Source organism: Osmia lignaria, chromosome 1, assembly GCF_051020975.1.
Source record: "Osmia lignaria lignaria isolate PbOS001 chromosome 1, iyOsmLign1, whole genome shotgun sequence".
In the NCBI taxonomy this organism is placed as follows: Eukaryota; Metazoa; Arthropoda; class Insecta; order Hymenoptera; family Megachilidae; genus Osmia; species Osmia lignaria.
Genome location: NC_135032.1, coordinates 9,308,457 through 9,326,961, shown reverse-complemented (window position 1 = coordinate 9,326,961; position 18,505 = coordinate 9,308,457). Strand labels below are relative to the sequence as shown.

General features: G+C 30.3%; 2 protein-coding genes and 3 long non-coding RNA genes across 6 annotated transcripts; 2 read left to right on the top strand and 3 right to left on the bottom strand.

Moving 5' to 3' along the window:
- Nucleotides 1-413: 413 nt before the first annotated feature.
- Nucleotides 414-1,715, bottom strand: LOC117606113 (uncharacterized). Of its 2 annotated transcripts, XR_004581882.2 has the most exons (5): nucleotides 1,344-1,715; nucleotides 1,198-1,257; nucleotides 1,053-1,099; nucleotides 879-988; nucleotides 417-767 (listed from the first exon to the last, which is right to left on the bottom strand). It is a non-coding gene; the product is annotated as an uncharacterized LOC117606113 (long non-coding RNA). The 2 variants fall into 2 exon arrangements; XR_004581881.2 differs by having other exon boundaries at nucleotides 414-767; nucleotides 1,053-1,257.
- A 289-nt stretch (nucleotides 1,716-2,004) lies between these two features.
- Trf2 (TATA box binding protein-related factor 2) lies at nucleotides 2,005-7,629 on the top strand. Its single transcript, XM_034328147.2, has 5 exons — nucleotides 2,005-2,157; nucleotides 2,991-3,287; nucleotides 4,683-4,933; nucleotides 5,003-5,097; nucleotides 5,183-7,629. The coding sequence occupies exons 2-5, from the start codon at nucleotides 3,000-3,002 to the stop codon at nucleotides 5,422-5,424; spliced, it is 876 nt and encodes a 291-aa protein (XP_034184038.1). The 5' UTR covers nucleotides 2,005-2,157; nucleotides 2,991-2,999; the 3' UTR covers nucleotides 5,425-7,629.
- A 1,028-nt stretch (nucleotides 7,630-8,657) lies between these two features.
- On the bottom strand, nucleotides 8,658-10,288 carry LOC117606115 (uncharacterized). Its single transcript, XR_004581883.2, has 3 exons — nucleotides 9,975-10,288; nucleotides 8,969-9,058; nucleotides 8,658-8,881 (listed from the first exon to the last, which is right to left on the bottom strand). It is a non-coding gene; the product is annotated as an uncharacterized LOC117606115 (long non-coding RNA).
- A 2,573-nt stretch (nucleotides 10,289-12,861) lies between these two features.
- On the top strand, nucleotides 12,862-13,876 carry LOC117606170 (uncharacterized). Its single transcript, XR_004581911.2, has 3 exons — nucleotides 12,862-13,281; nucleotides 13,375-13,574; nucleotides 13,738-13,876. It is a non-coding gene; the product is annotated as an uncharacterized LOC117606170 (long non-coding RNA).
- A 324-nt stretch (nucleotides 13,877-14,200) lies between these two features.
- LOC117606169 (centromere protein I) lies at nucleotides 14,201-18,237 on the bottom strand. The gene is made up of 14 exons (XM_034328282.2): nucleotides 17,750-18,237; nucleotides 17,551-17,673; nucleotides 16,973-17,122; nucleotides 16,816-16,904; nucleotides 16,610-16,740; nucleotides 16,243-16,545; nucleotides 16,021-16,175; nucleotides 15,752-15,952; nucleotides 15,565-15,671; nucleotides 15,242-15,433; nucleotides 15,049-15,173; nucleotides 14,865-14,982; nucleotides 14,465-14,635; nucleotides 14,201-14,338 (listed from the first exon to the last, which is right to left on the bottom strand). The coding sequence occupies exons 1-14, from the start codon at nucleotides 17,802-17,804 to the stop codon at nucleotides 14,270-14,272; spliced, it is 1,989 nt and encodes a 662-aa protein (XP_034184173.2). The 5' UTR covers nucleotides 17,805-18,237; the 3' UTR covers nucleotides 14,201-14,269.
- Nucleotides 18,238-18,505: the final 268 nt, after the last annotated feature.

Below are 18,505 nucleotides of genomic sequence, written 5' to 3'. Positions count from 1 at the left end.
TAGTTAAGGAAGCGATGCTTAAGCTTTGCTTAGTGAAGTCCATGCTTAAGCAATGCTTATTTGACGTTCGGCTATTTCCGTCGATTTTCTACTGTAACAACCAATGAAAATGATTCTTTAAAATGTAGCATTATTTCTTACTTAGTGACGCGGCTTTTGAATTGAATTCAAATAATTGAGCGAGCGATAGACAGAGCCTTTATTAATAAAAAAAGCCAAATTTATTAAGAACAATTTTATAATTAATGTTATCACATACGTTATAAAAATCTCTTATATTTAAAGTTTCATTCTGAAATACGAACACAAAATAAAACTTACGACTGAAATTACTGGTTCAAGGTATAGGTTGTGATATGACTGAGGATGAGGGTATTTTAATCAATAAATTAAACCAATTTGAGCCGAAAGAATAATGATTATTTATTGGCTCGATAGGCATAAAAAACCCCTTATTACATTTCATTTGACACAATTACGCAATGAAACGTACAAGCAATGAGTGCTTCACGTGTAGCAAATCCATCAATGCCATTAACATTTTCCACGTTTCCTAATAATTCTTCTCCATCTTCATTTTGGTTTTCAATTTCATCTTCTTCTACAAGAATGTCATTGAAAATTAGGACACAGCACATGCAACTACCGTTGTTGTGGAACATAAGAACTTCGTTGTTAAACCCCTTGTAAGACATGGAAAACGGCGCTTCCAAACATCGAACGTTCTTTCTGCTATCTGTCGGGTTCTGATCTGGATTTCATTGTACCTGTGTCGATCGAATAATTTGATGTTAATTTGTGCATCAATCAGTCGAGTAAAATATTAATATGATTCGTTTCAATGAATATTGGGTAAAATAAATAACTTAATGACATACCTGAACATTCAATGAAAAATATCCTTTTCTATTTCTGTACATTTCTTCCATGTTGTTGAACCTGGATGCTGTTAATCTAATGTGGGTGCAATCAATAGCGCCATCCACACCTGGTAAATCAATTACATTGTATATGTGTATATAGAAAAAGTTATAATGATATAAAATCCACACCTGGTAAACCAATAGCTCCGTTTCCCTATCCCAGATTATTGAATAATCTGCAATTTTAATTATTGAATTAATCTGCAGTGGAATTGTCCGGATCCCTGGGAAACTTGATATAGTCTATCATCAGACTGCCTATTAGTGAACTCACCCTAAATACTATACGGGAGACTGTGGGCTGAGAAACATTCATCGTGTCTCCCAGAATAAGCTACAATTACAGTACATATATAGATAATCTTTATTTTTTTCTACTTCTTTTAGGAGTAGTGATACTGATATATTTATATGACTTACTTGAAAACTTGCAGTAGCATAATACCGCAAACAAATTAACAGCTGCATCGCAGGAGGGATCGGTAATTTTAATCTCTTTTACCGTATTCGTGTACCCTAACCTACTCTCTCCCGTCCCATCACTACACAATAACCCCGTCAAACGCGTGCTTAAGTCCTCAATATCGTTGACTTAAAAACATAACCTCAATGAAGCCAAATAAGAACTCGTTTTCTACAAATAAGGCGGACTTATTCGATTACGAATTCATAAGAGCTTAAGACTTTCTTAAGCATCGACTGTGAATCTACACCGATAAGCATTTACTTTTCTAAGCAAATGCTTAAGCTGATGCTTAAGACCACTTAAGACGTTACTTATTCAGCGACTGTGAATCTAGCCGATGTCTTAAGCATGTGCAGCATGTGCTTAAGCCCAGCTTAGAAATAAGTTGCGACTGTGAATACCGGCCTAAGGAATTTCTAAGTAACGTTAGTGATATTTTAAAAATTCCAAAAATTAAAAAATAGCATTTCTATTTATACTAATATCGACTAAAATATACTACGTAGATATATAAAAAACATGTACGCGCAGAAAAAAATTAAAAACAAAGTATTAGAAAATTTACACTTTTGATCGATGTTTTATCAATGAGTATCGACCTTAAATGTATCATTGCCGCGTCCGTAATTTTGATCAGTAACCAGTCTAGTGAAGATGGCCGAAAACAATGGCAGTGGTTATTGAGCTAACTTTGCATTCTCTTGCTACTTGTCAACAAAGAAGTTATCTTTAATTAAAAAGTAACTGAAGCACACAACATAGTCATACGTGAGTACAATTCCAATTCAATTTATTATTTTGATTAAAAATAACCTCATAATTTAATACTATGGATGATTTAGTGCTCTTAAGAAATAGAAATTATGCTTTTCATCTTTCTTCGCTGTCATTTCATCTCACATTAAGTAGATGCTTTTTCAGTCGAACGTTTCTCAATGCATTAAAAATATATTTTATCGTAATTTTGGTTTTATGTTGATAAGCTTCTGCTAACGTGATGTCTTAAATGTTTGCGCACTTCCACAATTTTTCGATATTAATAATTTTAAAATTACTTCGAAGAAAATGTTTATTTAAATTAACTCTAAAAATTATTGTTTCTTTACATAAATATAGACGCACAGTTGAAAATGTAATTATACGTTTAATGTACATTATTCATGTTATAGTAATGTCATGTAATATCTTAAATCATTTTCTGAATATTTTATACAAACTATTATATATTAGTTTAATTTTGACGTGGAAAAATACAAAACTTATTTTCTGTTATACAAATTATCATTCTTTTCCTAAATGTTGATATTTTTCAGTGATCATTTTTATCCACATTAACAAATTTTTCAGTTCTGAATAAACGATATAAACAAAGAGTTGATAATTAAAAAAGAAAATTTTAACTCAAAACGACATCCAAAATTAAGTTACAACCTTATTAATTGGGATTTATTGTTTCAAATTAAGTATTTAAATACGATTTTGATTATTCATATTTTTGAATAACAATGAAATGTATTATGTTTAATAATATAATTCTATAAAGTTTCATATATAAATTGAATTCTGTATAAAATTACGAGGATAATTTTTAATGTTTTCAGATATATATTATGGCAACTGCTATTCAGAAGAATGGCGTGAAACCTTTAACAAATTCATCAATAAATCATGTAGAAGATGTAAATAATTTAGACAATACAGACATATGCAAAGATGAACAAGATGGAAGACTATTTGATAGACAGATTCAGCCATACATGGATACCCCTGAACAAGAACCTCGTGAATTGGATATTGTTATCAATAATGTAGTTTGCAGCTTTAGTGTTAGGTGTCATTTAAATTTACGAGAAATTGCACTCAATGGATCGAACGTGGAATACAGAAGAGAAAATGGGGTATGTTTAGCAATAACTTGGCGATTTCTTTTTATTAATATAATATTAAATATAGATGTTTGTACGTACCTAATTTATCAATAAATATAATGCAGGAAAATGTTATTTACCGTTATGATAGCAATTTTGGTATCATTGGAGGTACATAGAAGATTTCAAGGTCAATCTTATTCTAATAATTTAATTTTTGAATATGAGAAATGCAAAAGCAGATATTGTGATTTTGTCCTTATTCTGTCAGAACTCAAAGACCATAAAGTATCTCATGAAGAATGCGTTTATTAAGGACTTATGATTTTACCTGATGAAATATTAGTAAAAGAATTATATTGATTTTAAATTTGCTTTATTCCTCTACCCATTCATCATATAACATTTTCCTTCGAATATATAATATAACTTTTAGTTATATAATACAATAAAATTATTAAATTACATAATACAACTATTATATACAATGGTTTTTTGTAATATAATTGCAAATAAACACATCACCACTTCGCATTTATATGGTGATTCTACTAACTGGGTCAGACTAAATTTCTGTTGTAACTGAAGATGAAAATTTGCATAATTTGGTGAGCTCTGTTTCTGTATGGCATCTTTTCACAGGTTTATCTGTATATTTGTAAAGTGCACCTTGAAAGATTATTGTTACAATAAATACTCAAATGTCCCATCGTTACATTTTAAACATTTATGTCTTTTATTACACTGCTTAATTGTTATATACTTAAAAAGCAATAGTTTTCTGTTTTAAATTATTCACTTAAATAAAACAACTAATGAGTTTTAATGACTATATGTAATATCTTAAGGGATTTATTTATTGTAAAAGAAATTATATAATTTCTCTTTAAAAGGCACCGCAATTGAATTTAGACCATATTCAACTATGCAATTTGTTTCTTCTCCACTTACAATAGAGTCTGGCCAAGTTACTAGGATCATTTTATATTGTTTTAATAATTCAGCATAAAATTATAATAAACAAGAAAAGAACAATTAAAGAGAAAAAGAAATGTAAAATTCTTTATTAAAAATGATTCAAATACACTTATGATATATATATTCTGAATTTTTTCGTAATCATCAAATTATAATAATTTAACAATAAATGAAAACAATTTCTAATTGTAACTTCATTTTTATATTATTTAAGATTTATTAATGTATTCTATAACATTTCAATGTACTGTATTTATCTTGATATAAAATAAATTTTTTCCATATTAAAATAGAAATATTAAAAAGTATTAAATATATTAAAATTGTAATTTTGTTCTAAAGGTCTAAAATTACTGTAATGTTTATTTTATTTTGCATCAAGGAAAATACTTTATTTTCAATAAATAATTATAGTCAGTGTTTTTTGTACATTTATACCTGTTATAGATGATAACTATGAAACTGAGGAGACCTTATACCACTGCTTCTATATGGTCTTCTGGTAAAGTGACATGTACTGGTGCGACTAGTGAAGTTCAAGCAAAGATAGCAGCTCGTCGATTTGCTCGTTCACTTCAGAAACTTGGATTTAAAGTGCGATTTAATAATTATAGAGTAGTTAATGTATTAGGTACATGTTGCATGCCATTTGCAATCAAGATAACATCATTTTCATTGTACCATAAAGAAAATGCAGAGTAAGTAATATATTTTTGTGTACTATACTACGCTTGTATTTATTAATACTTAATCTATATTTTATTTAGTTACGAACCAGAATTACATCCTGGTGTTACGTATAAGTTAAAAGAACCAAAAGCTACACTGAAAATATTTTCTACAGGTAGCGTCACTGTAACAGGTTTGTAACATGATTCATTCTAATTTTCATGAAAAAATAAAAATTATTTTCATCGTTAGTCATTTTATTTCATTAAATGTTACAGCTCCTAATGTTGCTGCTGTTCAAGCAGCAATCGAATATATTTATCCACTAGTCTATGAATTTCGTAAGGAAAGAACAGCAGAAGACGAACTTGCCTTAACTACAAAAAAGCGAAAATCGGGACTAAATAAAAGAAATCGTGATAAGTTCCTAAATGATCCAGAGTATATATATGATACGATGTTTTCGGATGAAGAAGACGAGGAAGAAGAAGAGGTTGAGAGTGATGCCAGTTGGGACTGAGCTGCTTACTTTGTTGCTGCTCTTCTGTTAATTGTGAAACTGTTATATCTTGTTCTTGAAAAAATAGATACTGCTTTGTGTACAAAAGTGTTATTATAAAGAGTGAAGTGAAAGATTCGTTTTCTCTTTGTGAAAAAACAATGTGTGAGTGCTAGAGACAAATAAGTATGCATAAGTACTTTAATTATAGTTGCGCTAACATTAAATCAACTGAACTGAATTTCATCATCGTAACACAATATTGTTATAATTTACTTTCGTTAATGATAATACATACATAAGTACATAGATATATTCATATATGTGCATGCATGTATCTATGTACATATAAATGTTAGATGTAAAAAACAATGTTAAACACGTAATCATTTTGTTTAGGAAGCAATTCTTTTTTCAACTTTTGTTTGAACTTTTCATCTTTTCATTTCATATTATTCTTTTGACGGAACTTAGATTATTTAAATAATTAAAAACAGTTTTAAACAGAACCTGTTTGTAATTATACTCCTTTATAATGTAGGTAACGAGGTGATACATGCTTCTTAAGTTTTTTGTTATGTTATGTACAATTGATAGATTATGTCCTGAAGTATTTTGGCAGTAACGAAAGCATCATGTATGTTCTTGCTGTCCTTTCTTTTACTTCTTACTCATAGGTATAACCTATTATTGCTTAATTAACATACTGTGCCAAAGATGGATGTTCAAAATTTGAGATAAAGAGATCAAAGTGACATCTAAGAAACTGAAAACTTTCTTTATTATAACAATTAATTTTTGTTTCGTAGTGACATGTTAGAGTGGACATGAAACATTTTATAATCTTTTGTGATCTATGCTAAATACGAAAGAGTTCTCATTTGATATATTAATTTCAAAATTATACGTTAGGACCTGTTATGCTAACAATAGACTGAAAAAATTGTATTTATTTGAAAGTTATCAATGTAATTTAACGTTGAATGTTCCTTCAAAATAGTATTATGTTTCATGTCTATTTACATTGTCAACATAAGACGTAATATTCAATTTAATTAATAATTATGGGAAAATTACACAGGCCTGATCGCTAGTGTCCTAAGATGTGGTTTTATTCATAATCATAGCTCTGTACAGATTAGCTTCAAAATTGAATTTTAATTATTACAGTTGGTCAGTTAAATCTCTTGTTTTTTGTTATAGTATATTAGTATGTTAGTATAAAGTATGCTTGATACAAATCATAAATTGTAATGAAACGAAACATTACACTTTATGTTTTGGGTGTAGCAACAAAGGTTTAGGAAATAGAGTAGATTTCGGTAACGCATTACTTATCATTTTTTACTTTAATCATCAACACATATAAGATCTTATTCACTTATTTATTTATCACTTGCAGTATCCTCGTGATGATAAGTGCATTTGAATCATGTCATTTTTCTTATTGGTACACATTGTAGTTTGAAAAATACTTTATCAACAATTAAATATGAGAAGCTATACTGACACATGGTTATTTTTAAATTCTGTTCTACAATAAAAAATTGCTAATATTATATATCAAACAAAATTTTATACAAACGGTGTAATGTAAGAACAACGTTTTTCGACTATTTTCTAATCATTTAAGTATATCGTTTAAGTATAGTAGAGTGAATTTTTCGTAAGTCATTTGTAAATAAATCGAGTTGAGATCAGATGACTCAGTATAGAATCAGTTATATACTTCTCAAAGATCACTAAGTAAAATGCGTACTTTATCATTGTTACTAATCGTAAACATTATTAAAATGATCTTTTTTCCTATCACAACAGTGTGTACATAGAAAAGATATTGGCAATATCTTTTGATATCATAATAAATATTAATCTGTACCTCGTGCCATACAAAATATTATTCGTGCACTAAACTTAGTTTAATTCTCTTATGGTTTATTACTTGTACATTAAACAAATTTGTTACGAAAAAGCTATAGTCACTGCCTTTAATGTATTCAATGCAAAAATTCAGGATTTGAATTTGGTTAATTATCATATACAGTAAATATTACTAAACGGATAAAAATTATTATTTTAAACGATGGTAATAATGTCAGACCGCCGCATTATCAATTACTATTATTTATATATATTTATTTATTCATCATTTTTTCAATCAGTTTTAAATGCATTCAGTATGTAAAATTCAATACATTTTTGTAATTGATTTAATTGGTTTCAAGAGTTTCAAAGAAATATTATTCAGATGAATAAAGTATTTAAAAAAGTATTTATTCTTAGCATTTATAAATGTAATGATTTCTCTTTTTCCATAAAATACAATCATTGTTTAATTTTTATTTGAAGTTCTCATTTTAGCTTATGTAAATCTTTTTTAGAAAGCTGCATTTAAAACCTACAATTAAAGTCTGATAAAAAATTAAGTTATCAATTCATTTTGTACATAAACTATATGGTCTACTATTTTTTTAATTACAATCAAATTTGTTAATGTAACATTTTTTCATGAGTAGCACCGTACAAGTTTCTGGCATTGTTCCATAAACTTTAAATTTGTTTGATGAAATTATTGAACAAATTCAGTGACATAACACTTTTTCTAAACAAACATTTGTAGTTAACCAATCATAACGCACATTATAAACTTGAAATACTGCAAAAGATATTTTCTTATGTTATTATATCATGAAAACGGAATATTGTGATAATAACTTTAAGTGCAGAAAATTCCTTATAATACCATTGATGTACGATTGTATGCATGGAGTACAGAAGTATTTATGTTTTATATGAAATAAAAGCTAATATAATCATATCATTTTCAAATGAAAGACCTTATTTGCTATATTTCAAATAAACAATCATTATTTTTACATGGTTCTTTACACATTTTCTTCAGTCGTATAACTGCCAGTTGGATTTGTTCTGAGATACAATCAGTGATATTAATAAGAAAATTATTTCCTTTTTGATACGATACATTATTTTTTTTCTTTAAGTTACTCATTAAAAGTTTTGTACAGAATTTGTATTCAAATTCAACTTAATGTCAATATGGAACTGCAGTGATTTTATTAGTATTAAATATAATTTAAATTAAGTTCCAAATAAATCACTGTTTATTACTGTTCAGTGCATAACTGCCAATCGCAAACTCTAAGTAATGCTGTTTGAATAGTTTTATTAAAAGGGACATAATAGCTTCAATGATTTTATCGAATTCATGACAATAAGATATTATTATGGTTTATTAATGTAACATTATATATTTACAATAAATTTTTCTTAACAATAATTTATAATTTAACTGCTATCTTTATACTGTACTGTTCGGCTCCGTATTTAAGGGTAACAGATGCAGTATAAATATCAAACATTTATTGCTATAAATGTAAATGTTTAGATTTTTTATTGAACCTTTGATGTGTATATTTTTAATATCAAATTCTTGTTTTGTGTTGCACATTCTATTTACCTGAAACGAATTATTGTAACTGTTATACTGCTGTAATTATTGTAATAGAGAACTGAAATACATGTGTAAAATAATGTGCACTTTTACCAAATTTGCTAAATTCAATGTACATTATTGTTTCTAAATAGAATTTCACATTCCAGGCTTTTCGATACTTCTATCTTCTAGTCTAAAAACCTATGTACACCAAAGACAGTTCATAAAAGCATATTAAAACTTAAAATAGCATAAGTAATATGAATACATTGCTCAAGATTGATTAAATTTAATTACACTATTCAATTTTTCAAAATATTCGCAAGTGAAATTACATGAAAATAAATGCCTTAGAAATTTTGGTAGAGGTGAACATTCTCTGTCAATTCTTTTATGTATACTATATATATAATAATAATTATTATTATTATATATATATGATTAGGTATACAAATTAATTCGATTCTTTAAAAATTACGCCATTTTAATTACTATTTTAAATTTGAATATTTTCCTGCGCTTCTATGGATTTGAAAAGGGGCGCGAGAATATGATAATGATAATGATTATTTCAATAATTACTATGACTTTTTAAAAATAAATCTTCACTTAAACAAAGGCAAGCACCGAATTAATTTCTACGCCTAAGATAAACAAAGAATGTGTCAACAGTAAATTTTGATTTTGACATACATACACTTGCGCATCTGGTTATTTAAAAATTATGTGAACATGGTTAATTTTTTATTTAATGTGACAAATTATTAAGAAGTACAAATGTTATGATATTAAGTAAAATGCTTTAGAGAATACGAACGACACACTAAAAGTATAGATAACTTACAACAGATTATGATTGCTAGAGATACTAATTTCTCGGTGTTATAATTATGCATCAAAATATTGAAATCGTTCTTATTAGTATGATAGTACAGTATCATATAGCAGTATCATTTTAGAGTGAAAAGGACATTGTAGAAAAATAATAGTATTATATTAATTTAGTAATGGTATTGTACCGTTTATGTTAATATTTATATAATAAACATTTAATTTAATTCAGTGTCATAGTAGCGAGTTACTGAATTACATTAATAATTATTAAAAATATACTCACTGCATGTTTTTTCAAAATCATCCACAATTTATTTTAGTGCTTTATTTTAAAATCATTTATTACAAATTTCATAGAATATTAATAGTAATAACATATATTATAATATAACAGCTATAAAAGTGTATCTGTTCGTAGAAAAATATTACATTAATAGCATGGCCTCTTCTAGAAGCAATATGAATTTAGATACGTTCAATGGAACATTACAAATGATAAATAAATTTAAGAGATGTTCACATTCACAGTTTTTGCAAATAAGATAGTACAGTATAATGTATTATTGAACGACTATTTTTAAACGAAAATAAAAATTTTTCAATCTATTGCAATGTATACACTAAATATTAATGCATGAATTAAGTAAGACAAATATAAAAATGTATAAAAAAAGGAAGTATATAGTTTGTAAGTTATGAGTTCACTTCATGATAGACGCTCATAATAATTTATATGTAACTTTTCATTAGACAGATACGTACTAAAGACTGTTACATAAACTGTAAATGAAAATTTGTATGTAAATCAGAGAAAATAAAACATAATCAATTAATTTAAATTAGTTTATTTTCTACTTATTTTATCATAACTTTACTTTATACATATTCAAAACTTTGCATAAATAACAATTTTATACATTGTAACATGGTGGCACGAGTGCCCCCCCGTTACAATAATCCAGATTTTCGCCCACCACGTGCCTTGTACCTTAATACCCCTTTCCTAACCCGTATCCCTTTCTCCCACCCGCCGGTATTGGGCCAGTAGGGGCAACGGAAAGACTGGACAACGATGCTGCAACCTCAACTCCCGGAGGACCCCGTCCCGATGTCGACGACGACCCTTCAGCCCCCCACAAAAGGACACCGTGGGACCATCTACCGTCGGGCCCGAGGACCCTCAGCCCGTAGCCAGCATCGCCGAACCCGTCAGCCCTACCGATCCCGATCACCGGCCAATCCCCTCTCCAAAAATTCTCTGCGACGGTCCCGTCGCAGCGGCGACGACGAGCCCTCAATTAGCGCCAGGGGTCGGAAATTCCCCCCTACAAGAAGTCTAACTGTTGCGTGTCCGCTCGCGGAAGATAGGGATATTTGGGGAATTAAAGGCGTAGGTACGATAATCCGTGGAGCGCGGAGGCGCTCCGCTCGCAAGGCGCGGAAATGAAAAATATAAACTGTTATTCCTGTTTACTGTACTTTAATATTTAGAGTTCAATTTAAGGCTGATCTTCAACTTTGTGTTTACAATGCTTTAAATTGCTGCGTGAGAACGACTTGTCTAAATCGAGCGACAAAATCATTCTAACGATTCTACGCTTGGCGGAGGAGATCTTCGCGCGTTGTCGGTCGATGCCCCTTCCTTGGTGGATCCTGGATCCTCCCTCAGGATCATCCCTCGTCCAATGGTGGAGGAGTCCACCCCGTCTCGTGTGGGCCCCTTCTCCTGGCTGTGGTCCACCCTCAGGCGCGTGGAAGTGGAGGCGCTCCGCCAAGACGCTAGAACGTTGCAGCGCACATGTGCTACGAGAAAGCGTGGGACCCAGAGAAATTAGGAAACGACAAGACCTTGTACTTGCCAAAGCAACTCTTGAGGAAATTTACGACCCTCTCAGAGTGCATGAATAGACAGGATATCAAAAAAGACTTCGTAGTTTTTAAGGACCGTTCGTGACTTGGTCGAAAACAACGAATTGGCTATGGTCTATCATAAATTAGTCTTTTAGGAATTTTCGAAGTGAAACTATTCCATTCTCTGGATTTCCGGCTTCCTCTCAGCTCAATCACCCACGTCGAGGGATTTACAATTTACTCTTTGTCTATTTATACAGGGATTATACAGCCCCGCACAATGGAACCCTGCTGTGTTTGCGGGCAAAAAGCCTAGGAGGTCAAGTCGCCGGACCCAAAACACACAGAGCAGTCTTGGGTCCGGCGACTTGACCTCCTGAGCTATTTGCCCGCAAACACAGCAGGGTTCCATTGTGCGGGGCGGCTATTGTGTTGCGCGCCGAGAGAATCTCCCTGTATAAGCGTACGCACAGACGATGTTTGAAATTCGCTCTTAATTTATGACCATCGATACAAAAGGTCCTCGAAGAACATCCAAGCATATCGATACAATAGACTATCGATAAATATTCCCATGGCAGTGTCGCCACACCACTCTAAACATATTCACGTGATAACGTTTCACGTTACATAACATTGACTGTAGCGCCATCTACTAACCACCCGTCACGACTATACTAAAAGTAGACATACATATATATATAAGTATACTATATATGTCTCTGATATATATAGTACTTCTCAGACTGATATATATATGTATATATATAGAATACTAAATTCTGGATAGTCATAAAGTGACTGCTAAAAATCAGAGATTTATGATTTAGCCGATTTCTTATCTTTAAATCATAAATCTGTGATTTAAAGCAGCCACCTGCAGGGATACGAAAATAAATTAATAATTATTAATTATTTGGATTCCACCAAAACGGACGCTATGACCAGCTATGACGCTATGACGCCAAGCCCAGCCAAACCACGCCAAATAACGCCAATCAACGCCAATGTAGGCGGCGCTGATTGTCGTCGTAGTAGCGCTATCTACGTACTGTCCGTCATCAGGGAACTAAAACTGAAAAGCCAACAAAATCACTGACAATGAGAGCACTGAGAGTTTCCGACCCCTGATTAGCGCCTAGCCATGCTGAACAACGTGGCAACGCCGCTCACGTGACAATCGGGAGTCCTATTTTCAAAAACAGAGTCCTGTGCTTGGAATTGTAATTAACGTCTTTTTTAATTAAAAGCTGTAGTAATATACACTATTTTGTGTTAATTATGTATAAACAATATATAAACGTTGCAATTATGGCAAATAGAAGTGATGTGGTAGTATAAAATTGTTATAAATGTGATATATATTTTGTGTACTCTCAAAGTAGTTTGGTGTTGTGAAGCATGATATTTGAAATATTTACAGTGGTTTCAAGAAAATTTAGGTATGAAGCAAAATGGAACCATCTTTGGATCAAATTGAAACATTTAAGGGGTGAACTTTACTTTACCGGACCCAAAATTTTGGACTTTTTTTTTTTGAATCTATAGTTTTTGATGCGGAGAATCCAAAAATGCAAGTCTCAACTTTAGGAATTCAGTGGTTAAAAAGTTGTAAGCGTGTAAAGTTTGACATTTTTAGCGGATTTGTTACGTTACTGTGACGCCATATTGACTTCTTGTCCAATGAACGGTGTCGCTAGCTGTAGGCAGATTCACGTGGGTGTCGACTACTTTGGCGGGTAAATTTGATACTGTCTGAGTTAGTTAGGTGTATATTTTTTTAAAGAGAGAGAGAGAGAATTCAATTTTATGAATAATTTAAATACAACTAGTGATGGGACTCGTACCCAGCGAATAGAGTCAAATTGGCGGCCGGCGAAGGACTGGATGAGGGGGAGGGGTCGTTTTCACGATGAGGAATTTGCCGATCGCTTATGCGAATATCTGTGGCGACGGTTTTGCCGTCACAACAACATAGACCTCATGGGATCAATGATGGAAGCGATTCGGAAACAATATGTTTTTAATTAAGGTAAGCGGAAGTTTAGTTCTACGCTATGCGAGGACCAATCAGGTTATACATCTAAAGCAATATGGCGTCACAGTAACGTAGCAAATCCGCTAAAAATGTCAAACTTTACACGCTTATAACTTTTTAACCACTGAATTCCTAAAGTTGAGACTTGCATTTTCAGATTCTACGCATCAAAAACTATAGATTCAAAAAAAAAAAGGTCCAAAATTTTGGGTCCGGTAAAGTAAAGTTTACCCGATCTCTTATTGAGAGTCAAAGTAACTGTAATATTTAAATTAAAAATATTAATTAAGAAGGCGTAATGTTAAAGGCGAAGTTTATTAAAATGCATAAGCATAAGTAAGATTTCACGGTAAAAATAAATTAAATTGGCAACCAGTCACTAAAACAAAAAATTATAAAACTATAAACAGTAGTTACGTATGTAACAAACAATTTTTTTGAAATAATAAAATAATGACCTATTCATTTCTTCCTAAACATATCTGTTCTGCATCAGAAATATTTTAAATTATTTATTATATTCAACTCTTTGTGCTCCATAATTATGTTTATATTGTACTCTGGTAGGTCCACGCCTATATCAAAGAAATTAAAGAAAAATAGAATTGTTGTCAAGGCCGACTGGACATTGGACCTATTAAAATAAAATAGAACCTCAAACGGTTAAAACTCATTTATTGTCATAGGAGTTAACTCTGAAATATATCAAGAAATTCATTCACAAATGGGTAGTAATAGATAGCTATACATTTAGCATCCTGAAAAAGATGTAATTATCATTAGAACATAATTTTTATCATTTGAAATTTACTATTGAAAATTAGAAAATAATTTCATATCATCTAATTTTTAAAATGTTATTAGATAGATGTATTATTTCTTACCTGTTTTGTATTTATGTTAAGTCCTGTTTTTTTTAGTGTACACTTGTAAGGTAAAATGCTATAGTGATTACTAATATTTAAAAGACTCTTAAAGTCATCATAGCTGATATATTTTATCACATTATCTGGTATATTTTGAAAAAAATATAATTTATCTCTTTCTGTAATCGACTGAAAATAAAATAAAATATTTGAATAAAAATATGATCCTTAAAAAGAAAGTCAGAAAAATTATAAACTTTGAATTAATTATTTTAAAACCGACGTAAATTTGTTAATTTTTTCAACTATAGTGAAAATTTCACATTAAAAAATCCTTATTGATTTTCAATTTTTTATAACGCGTCATTTATAAATAATTCACTATTTATAGGTAATATTTACCACTGTGTTTACGTACCTCATCAAACCATAGGGCTTCAATAATAGATTGAGCATAAATAGATATATTTTGAATTTTTTTTTTTAAAGAACTTGGTAATTTACGATGTTCAAATTTTAAAGTCATACTACGATACCTATAATAAAATACTGAAAGTAAAGAACAGAATCTATAAAAATAAATTTGTAGCATAAACACATACTTTAATAGTAACTGGCATGTCTTTGATAAAATTGTACAATTTTTGGTAAGGAAACCTCCATAAATTACTGCAGCAGGTGCTACTGTAAAACAAAGCAAGCAACTTCGCATTTCCAGTGTACAAATCTAATAAAAAATTTAATTAATAATATTCCATTATGTTAATTTATATTACATTGTATTTTATTACATACCTCGTTATAAAATGACAATGCTTCTACAAGTAATATACCATTGTAATTATGTATATTTAAACCAGATATAATAATATTTTGAGCGAATTTTGTAAGAATAGGAAGAATATCTTCTAACTTGTCTACTGGACGTTGACCTAAAAATGGTGCAGGTATTGTGTGATCACATTCTTCAAATCCTTGAGCAACAAACTGCAAAAAACAGTATATTATTTGGAATTTTGGAATTCTAGAATAATAGAATTTTGAAATTTTAGGATTTTTTAGTATAAATTAATTTTATTTTGAATATTATTAATGCTTATACGTTGAAAGTTACATACCAAGTTTGTGATCAACTTTTTCAACATTCTGATAATTTCACACTTTGTTTCTATTGTTGATTCATAAAACATATTTTGTACATGTATTAATACCTTGTCCTGTAAATCTGAAAGTATTAGTCTTTATAATATCAATTACTTTAGTAAAGGAAACGTTCATGATTAGTGGGTTATTAATAATATATACCACTAATAGATACTGTAGTCATCCATTCCATTAGAGCCAATAACTTTGATTGATACTCTCCAGTGTTGAAATAAAGGTATTCATCAAGGAAACGATTAACAACAAGTATACCTTGTTGCATGTATCGTGAAAATTCTATAGTCATGTCAAGTAATTTATTAATTTCTTCTTCAGAAAATTTCTCATTTTCCAATATAAATGCTAAAAAAGAATGAAATTTAATATTTAGTTAAAATACATCAGAAGTTATTTAGAATGTTAGTGCATACCTCTTATTAAAGTATTATAAAGATTATAAGAGAATCTACTTTGATAGTGGAAATCAGCATATGTAAGAAGATGGTGTCCAGCTGTATTAGCTAACAGAGATACAGCATTACATGGCAATTCTATGTTTAAATGTGATTTTCCCAATTCCTCTGTGCTGAAATATATTATTCAGTAAATCAGAATTATTTAGGACATCAATGTGATCATTTATTTATATTTACCTGGAAATATCAAAAATGGATGTCGTTTCTTTTTCTTTGAAAATACTAGAACCAATTTGAAAATATCCCACAGATGGTAACAGAACTTGTGTAGTTTTCTGTCTTTTTGTTTTCACCTCAAACGTATTCCAATTAAAACATTTCTCATCTATGTCAGATGTTTGCTGATATCTAAGATCTACTCGCGCTTTTGCATTTTGAAATATTTCTTGTAAAACTTCGGGTAGTGGTTTCCACACACTCTCTACATTTACAGAATTAATACTTTCAGGAACCAATTCAGGTTTGTAAGCCTTGAATAATCTAAAATATGTTTCCTGTTAGATTTTCATTTAAATATTTTATTTTATAATCATACTGTACTTACGACAGTATAACAATAATGTGTGTTCTAGGTTTTGAATGTGTTTTACGCAGAGCTAATAAGCGACACACATTTTTACGTGTTACATCTTCAGGTTTTGATAATACATACACCAAACGTGCTAGATGCTTTTCCTACAATGATAATAACAATGTAATTATAATTTCATTTATCAGTCAGAATATTTAGAATTTAGAAGATACACTTACCAATTTTTCTTTTTTTAACATCACACAAAAAAATACACTATAATATATATTTACAACTTTTTTATCGACTAAGTGATGGTCCCATAAACCTAAAAACATACACAATTAATACATACTTTTTTTATGTAATCAATATCATAATAAAGTGTAATATTACCAATTATCCACTGTGTAATGCTAATTGATACAGTAATAGGCAATTTATCCACTGACGATAAGAACCAAGAGGTAATCTTTTTAAATGCCTTATTAGATACTTTAAATTTTGGAACTAAACATTTTGTCAAAGACACCATTCTAGTAGCACCTGTAAACAAATTAATTTTAACTTATAATTCCATAAATATGTTTTCTTAAAGGATAACCACTTATTAATACATTGGAGTAACTGGGTAAGGGTCGGGAGCAGCTGCCCTTACCAAACTAAAATCTTAAAATTCTAAAATTCTAGGATTCTAAGATTTTAAAACTCTAAAACTGAAATTTTCCTGTAAAATCTTATTTCAATAGAAATGCATATTTTGACCAAAGTACACTAAGTAAAGCAATTAGGAACCAAACACACAATAATATTCTTATTACATCAAATTATGAATAAAAAAAATTAAGCAATACTAAAATTAAGTTACAATTAAGCGATATTAGACACTTGATGCTTTTAGTAAAGCTAAGGCATCTAGCCTACATTAGTTATACAAATGTATTAATTTATAATATTATTGAAAATATACTAACTCGTATTAATTTTTACAATAATACCAGCTAATAACTCAAAGTCTTCTTCTTCGAATCCTTGTGTAGCTGCATAACGTTGTAATGTACTAATTGCTGTTTCAAATACGGGTGAAGTTTTGTTTTCTGTGGCAAAATAAATAAAAAATTAACCAAACAGAATTAATAAAGAGCTTAATATAAAACTTTCATGTTTAATCACCTTCTATTTGTAGTAACAATTTTACACAAATGTCTCTTTGATCATTTTTCTCCATTTTTGTATATTATAGGTTATACTTTACAATAGAAGTATTTATATATTTTTCAATTTTAAACATGAATCAGAGGACGGAAACATTTCTTTTCTTAAAACCGGCGGCAAAGAATAGGTATAATCTTCCTCTTTGCCGGCGGGCACCGGCGGATCACGGCGGATTGCCTGTTGCGTTATATGATCAAGAAGCGGGTTTTTTGAGAAAATAAATTTATACGTGTTCATACACAAATATGTTGAATAATATTCGAATGAGAATTAAATCGAAGGCTTCGAATCTCATTATCAGATTTGATTCGTGTAATTTTTATATTTTCAATCATTCACTATATGAAGAATTACAAGAATCATAAACCAGTAATTCGAAGCGCTCACAAAAATAAAATTGCACATATGAACGACAATATGGACGTATGCACACGTATGTACATATATGCGGCACCCTCGTCTCAGACGCCACAGTCCATGGAGCCTGCTCTGCCGTCCGGCAGGCGGCAGTACCATGAGCGGAAACAAATCCTCGTAGCGCGTGCGACCTTCTAACGTTTTGCGTACGCACCGTTCTCACCCCCTAAGAACGCGCGCTTTTCCGCTTTTTCGCTTTCACTTCACTCTTTGTCTACGCTACCCTGCGACAAGTCGATGCGCTTGCCATCACTCCGCCGAGCTCTACGTACACTCTTTTTATTACATTCCTTTTTA

Coding starts and splice junctions, on each gene's coding strand:
- Trf2 (XM_034328147.2), top strand. CDS start 3,000: ATGGCAACTGCTATTCAGAAGAATGGCGTGAAACCTTTAACAAATTCA. Junction 3,288..4,682: donor AATACAGAAGAGAAAATGGG/GTATGTTTAGCA, acceptor TACCTGTTATAG/ATGATAACTATGAAACTGAG. Junction 4,934..5,002: donor TACCATAAAGAAAATGCAGA/GTAAGTAATATA, acceptor TATTTTATTTAG/TTACGAACCAGAATTACATC.
- LOC117606169 (XM_034328282.2), bottom strand. CDS start 17,804: ATGGAGAAAAATGATCAAAGAGACATTTGTGTAAAATTGTTACTACAA. Junction 17,123..17,550: donor TATTGTAAAAATTAATACGA/GTTAGTATATTT, acceptor ATTTGTTTACAG/GTGCTACTAGAATGGTGTCT. Junction 16,905..16,972: donor CATTACACAGTGGATAATTG/GTAATATTACAC, acceptor GTATGTTTTTAG/GTTTATGGGACCATCACTTA.